Source organism: Miniopterus natalensis, chromosome 8 (assembly GCF_054644295.1).
Source record: "Miniopterus natalensis isolate mMinNat1 chromosome 8, mMinNat1.hap1, whole genome shotgun sequence".
Lineage (NCBI taxonomy): Eukaryota > Metazoa > Chordata > Mammalia > Chiroptera > Miniopteridae > Miniopterus > Miniopterus natalensis.
Window position 1 is genome coordinate 22,458,346 of NC_142088.1, and position 6,000 is coordinate 22,464,345.

Sequence of the window (6,000 nt, forward strand, 5' to 3'; positions counted from 1 at the left end):
GCACTTTTATCTTTGCTTACAAAAAAGCAGGTAGTAATTTATTCATACACAGTCTTTGTTCACTCACTAAAGACCAATGCTCTTCAATCTTTGAAAGCCCCGAAGGACCAGGCAGTGCTGAAAAGAGGAAAGGGACACATTTATAGGAGTAGTCACTCAGCTCTCCCCACAGAAGGGTCTAAGTGCCTTTAGCAGTTAATTTGTGAGCAAAAAACCCTGTCGGGAGCCTTCCACCTAAAAGCAAACATTCTTAACAGGAGATGTTAGTGTGGTGTTAAGAAAAGGCATGCTTTAACCTAAAAGGTGTCATTTTATAAGCAAAAACTGGATAAACCTTAAGAGACTTCAAGTCACTATTTTTTTCCTTCCTTGATGCCCAAATCTTCACAGGTTAAGATGACCTCACACCCATTGTGATGTTCAAAACCCAAGAGGACCTTAAAGCTGCTCTTTGCAGAGTGCAGCAGCGTGACTTCCTCCTCCTGGTGAGGACCGTCTGTCACTGGTTTTCATACTGTGTATTTGTAAAACACACCAGCCATGTGTGTGAGCCTGTTAATTAAAACAAAAACAGAACTGTTTCTCTTGAGCTTTAGAAGTACAGAAACTTAAAGCCGAGGAAGGGAAGGAAAACAGCAGCATCCAGTCTACTGCTGGGTCTCGAGGGCCACTGGTGAATGAGGCAACTATATTGTGAAAAGCCAGGAAACAGGCACCTGAATTAAAGAAGAGAGGCAGGTGGAAAAAAAAACCAACCAGTGAGGCTTGGAATTGGAAGTATTTAGAATGCCTTTATCACTTCCCTGAGGGACTGTTTAATATCAAAGTGCCTGGATAGTGAAGGCTTCTCAGTCTAATCTGATTCCAAAGTTAGCTTCTCCGACAAGAGGAAAGAATAGCATCAGTGGCTTCTGAGGCCATCCTGGGGTTAGGCATGGAGTCTATTCCTGCCAGAGCTGCTGAGTCATTGCCACCTTCACTGCCACCTCGGGGAATCACTTGACCTCTGGTTCAGTCGATCTAGAAGGTAGAATGAAGCTTATAGCTAGGAATGCTCCACATGGGAGGCCCCTGCTATTATCTGGAACCGTCTAAGGACTTTCCCAGCCACCTGAACCCAAGGGACTTAAGTATTAACAATTTAGATAAAGTTCATCAGGATACAAAAACACAATCAGTTTAAACAAAACAAAAGAAAAACTCTCACTGAATTCTTCCCAAGAAAAGCAGACCAAAAATATCCTCTAGTCCCCTTTCGAATATGTACTTCACCTCTGAAGGGTAGTAAAAACGTGGATCAGACAGCACCTCTTTAAAAGAGATGCTCATTCTGTACCTTCAATAAGTTATCCAAAAGGAGTATGTGGTGGGTGGTGAGGAGAGGGGCAGGGAGCAGAACAGAAAAAAAATTAAGGGACAGTTAAGGCATTCATTGCACTGTATTTTAAAAAGCAAGGAAAAGAGACCTCAATAAAACAATGTGTACACACTTTAATAGCACAATTGATGTCTTTCTTTTCAGATTTAACCCATTAGAATAATTATTCAAAGTGTGTATGTATTTTTTTGGGGACACCCTGTACATCGCCTCTTCCTCTTTGAGAGACCCACCCAATGGTGTCCCTCTACACCTGGTTTCCATATACCACAATGTTTAGTTCTTTGGCTTATGGATATATAGGCACTGCAAACTAAATAAACATTCACTTGGTATTTTAAAAAAATTTATTTGTGATCTGTACATGTGATAAAGTGGGGCTTCCTTGTAGACTTTTAAAGGCAAAACAAAACAAAAATCCAAAGTAAAAATGTATAAATACAATATATATTTTCTTACAAAAATGGGAGATTTACAAAATATACATACTGCACTTGTCTCTATTTTACAAATTTCACATGCAAGAGATACAACACAAAAGATGCCGAAAAACTGCGTGGTGGGAGTTTTAAAAAATCTGACAGATGAGATAGTTTTGGAGGTTTCAGAAACACAAGGCCAATAACTTTAATATAAAAAGCAGCTCCACTCAACTGAACATTAGATTATATAAAGTAACTTGTATTCCTGATAGTACCCTCTATGATTTAAAAACTGTTTAAAACAGCATTTTTAAACTGTTTTGAGAAATAGGACAGTGTTGTAAGATTGGAGGGTGGTGTCAAAGGTGGAGTAAAGGTTAGTTCCCATGATTCTCTGCTCAGCTTCAGACCATTATGCAAAAGAATCAGAGTTCTATTATAGAAAAAAAAAAAAGTCCATGATTTAAGATTAATAAATTTAAGTCATCCAGCACATTTCAAAGAACTACAGAATTACTTTGAAGTTTACCTTCTCTTAATGATTTTCCTTAAAAGAGGGGGGCCCATGATGTGAACTGTCCTCTTCATTCACTATCATTTCTGTAGGTCACCTCCCCACCCAGCCACACAAAGACAGGGTCAGCATACATAGGATGTTTTATAAATGGATTTATGGGACTACGAAAACAGGACAAAATGTTTTGTGTTTTGTTTTTTTTTTCACTTTTAAAATTTTACTTTCCTGTACTATGGAAGCTGAAGACATTATGCTCTTCCTTTTATCTGGGAGGATTCAAATAGGAGAAAAAAAGATAGAAAGAAACCCTAAATGCAGGTTTATAGGAAGAAAAAAAAACTGCAGGGAGAGATTTCCTTTAACATTTTAACAGAGCCCATTTCATTGGATCATGTGTTCTGAATTAAACTGATATAAAACAAACAACAAAACCCCTTGCATTTCCTTTAGCAAAGTCAGAATCTCTGACCCAGTGGGGGTATGGAAGCACACTGCCTTTCACTTTTCCTTAAAAAGGAATGTTTATCTCAACCAAATTAACATCCAAAGAGAAACCTCAGATTTGCGCTACTTAGCCTATAAAATTTGCTGTCTTCACAGTTATGCCTTTCCACAGAGAGACACTTTTGTTTCCTCTTTTGTCTCTTACAACAAAGACAAGGGGAAAAATGCATTCCTGTTTTGAAAAGCAACAAGTCATCACTTCTTTTCAGGGTATTAAAAAGAATAAAACTCCCTTCTTTCGTTCCCCTGCCTTCCCCAGAAAATAAAAAAAAGGAGCAGAAATACCTACTACTCTTCTCCTTAGCATCACCTCGAAACGCTGTCTTCATTTCTTTTGCATCCTCACATTAGGATTCTAGGAGGCAGGCCTCCCAAGACTTCCAAACGCTATTTTACGAGACTTGAAAGGAGTAGGGGCAAAAACACAGGCGGGAGGGGGCCGGGGAGGAGAGACTGCAGACTGTAATGTCTGACCCTGGAAATTAACCCATCTGGGCTCCAGTTTGGCCCCAGTGAAAAGAGATTATGGTTTGACCACCGCTTGACAAGGGCGCCGCAGGGAGCCCTCCCTTTTTGCAACAAAGCGGCCGGCGCAGACAGAGCGGTACCTTTCACCCGGCCTCGCGGGAGCGAGCACAGGCCGCCTGTCCTGCAGCAGGGGGACTGCTCTCGGCCCCCGCGCCGCCGGAGCTGGGAGGAGCTCACAGCACTCGCTGCTGGGCTCGGTCTTCTCCGTAGACCCACGTCGGTCCGCACCTTACACGACAAACATCATCGCGGTTAGAATCATCGTCATTACCCTGCAAGTCGGCCAGAGTGTCTGCGTCCAAACCGTCTTCCCACTCGGGCCTCCTTTCCAAACCCACCCCTCGTCCCACGTCTACATCAGTCTTCGCGCTTCCAGGTCACTGCTCATTGGAGGGGGAGGAGGTTACAGAAATACCCCCCCCCCCCCCAGCAAAAGTTCTTTCCCTACGGCGCCGTTCCCCCAGGGAGGGGGGGAGGGAGGGAGGGGGAGGGGCCGGGGCTCATACCGCAGTCTCCCCCTTGCTGCTGTGGCTGAGTCTGTGGTAGAAGCGGCGCCACGACTGTAGGGTCTTCCCGGACCAGATCCAGAAGCCGGTGGTGATGCCCACGATCATGGTCATCAGGTACTTGATCATGAAGACGGTGAAGTCGGGGCTCATGGGCGGGAAGTGGCCGGGGGGGCAGGGCACCGCATAGCTCTTGCAGGTCTGCAGGAGCCAGGTGCGCTCCCAGTGCTCGCGGAAGGCCTGCTCGTAGAAGTAACAGGCCAGGACGATGGTGGCCGGCACCGTGTAGAGCACGCTGAAGACGCCGATGCGCACCATGAGCTTCTCCAGCTTCTCGGTCTTGGTGCCGTCGTGCTTCATGATCGTGCGGATGCGGAAGAGCGACACGAAGCCTGCCAGCAGGAAGGACGTGCCGATGAAGAGGTAGACGAACAGGGGCGCCAGCACGAAGCCCCGCAGCGCGTCCACGCTGGACAGGCCCACGTAGCACACCCCGCTGAGCAGGTCCCCGTCCACCTGGCCCATGGCCAGGATGGTGATGGTCTTGACCGCGGGCACCGCCCACGCGGCCAGGTGGAAGTACTGCGAGTTGGCCTCGATGGCCTCGTGGCCCCACTTCATGCCGGCCGCCAGGAACCACGTGAGCGACAGGATGACCCACCAGATGGAACTGGCCATGCCGAAGAAGTAGAGGACCATGAAGAGGATGGTGCACCCCTCCTTCTTGGTGCCCTGCGCCACCGTGCGGTAGCCGTCGTCTGAGAAGCGCTCCACGCACACGGCGCGGTCCTCTAGCAGGAAGCCGGCCACGTGCGCCACAGCCACCATGAAGTAGCAGCCCGACAGGAAGATGATGGGCCGCTCGGGGTAGCTGAAGCGCCGCATGTCCACTAGGTAGGTGAGGACCGTGAAGAGCGTGGAGGCGCAGCAAAGCACCGACCATACGCCCACCCAGAGGCGGGCGAAGCGCCTCTCCTCCTCCTTAAAGTACATGAGGCCGTTGGCGCGGCCAGGCTCGCACGGGGCGCCGCAGTCGCGCTCGCCCAGGAAGCGGTAGCCCAGGTAGGGGGGCACCTTGAGCTGGCGGGGGCACGAGAAGGGAAAGGCGGAACGGCCCCTGCCGTCAGCGGCCCCCGGGGGCAGCGCAGTGAAGGGCAAGTCGGGCATGTAGGGCGCGGTGGGGTAGGGGGTGGGACCGCCGCCCGGACCCCCGGAGCCGTCGGACGTGTTCTGGCCCACGCAGATCTCGCCGGCGCCGTGCACCGGGAAGTTCTCGCAGCGCAGCCGCTCCGGCCACTGGAAGCCGAACTTGTTCATGAGCGCTTCGCAGCCCTGGCGGGCACGCTCGCACAGAGAGCGGCACGGCGGGATGGCCTTATCCAGCACGGTGCACACGGGTGCGTACATGGAGCACAGGAAGAAGCGCAGCTCCGGAGAACACTGCACCTTCACCAGCGGGTAGAACTGGTGCACCTCGAGGCCCGCATCCTCTTGGTTGGTGTGGCCCAGCAGGTTGGGCAGGATGGTCTGGTTGTAGGCGATGTCCGTGCACAGCGGGATGGAGATGAGCTGGCAGAAGCCGTGGTCCGGCACCGAGATACCCTTTTCACCGTGGTACGGCTGCGCCCCGGCGCCCGCGGGCAGCGCGCCCAGGAGCACAAGCATCAGGGTGCATAGGCCCACCCGAGAGCGCGGCGTATCTGCGCGGGGGCCCCGCATCGCCGGGTGTGGGTGCAGCGGCGCTCTCAGCTGGAGGATCCCGACGAGGCAGCAGCAGGAGACTTGGATCCGGGGAGGCGCCACCGCGCCCGGCGCATGAGAGTCCTCCCGGCGCCGGGGCCGGGCCGTGGGCGGCGCGGAGCCGGGGGCACTGTAGCTGGGTTGCCCGCGCCGCGGGGGCGCCTCCGCCGCCTCCGCCCAGCAGTCGCGCGGCCGCCGGGGGCTCAAACTCGTCGGCGTGGGCCGGGGGCGCCGCCTTCTCCTCCTGCCGCGACGTAACGGTGCGCCTTTTTCTACGGCAAGGAGCAACAAGCTCCAGTGACTACCCTTGAAAGTTTGCCCAACTCTCTGGACTCACGGCGCACAGCAACGCGCGCGCCCCCACACCAAGTCCAGCCCCTCGCGGGCGAGAGCCCGGCGCCGCCG

General features: G+C 51.6%; 1 protein-coding gene across 1 annotated transcript; it reads right to left on the reverse strand.

Moving 5' to 3' along the window:
• Nucleotides 1-1,711: 1,711 nt before the first annotated feature.
• FZD7 (frizzled class receptor 7) lies at nucleotides 1,712-5,775 on the reverse strand. Its single transcript, XM_087819665.1, has one exon. The coding sequence runs from the start codon at nucleotides 5,572-5,574 to the stop codon at nucleotides 3,850-3,852; it is 1,725 nt and encodes a 574-aa protein (XP_087675791.1). The 5' UTR covers nucleotides 5,575-5,775; the 3' UTR covers nucleotides 1,712-3,849.
• Between the last annotated feature and the right edge of the window lie 225 nt (nucleotides 5,776-6,000).

Bases quoted from the DNA above. Each gene is read 5' to 3' on its own strand.
- FZD7 (XM_087819665.1), bottom strand. From the start codon at position 5,574: ATGCGGGGCCCCCGCGCAGATACGCCGCGCTCTCGGGTGGGCCTATGC.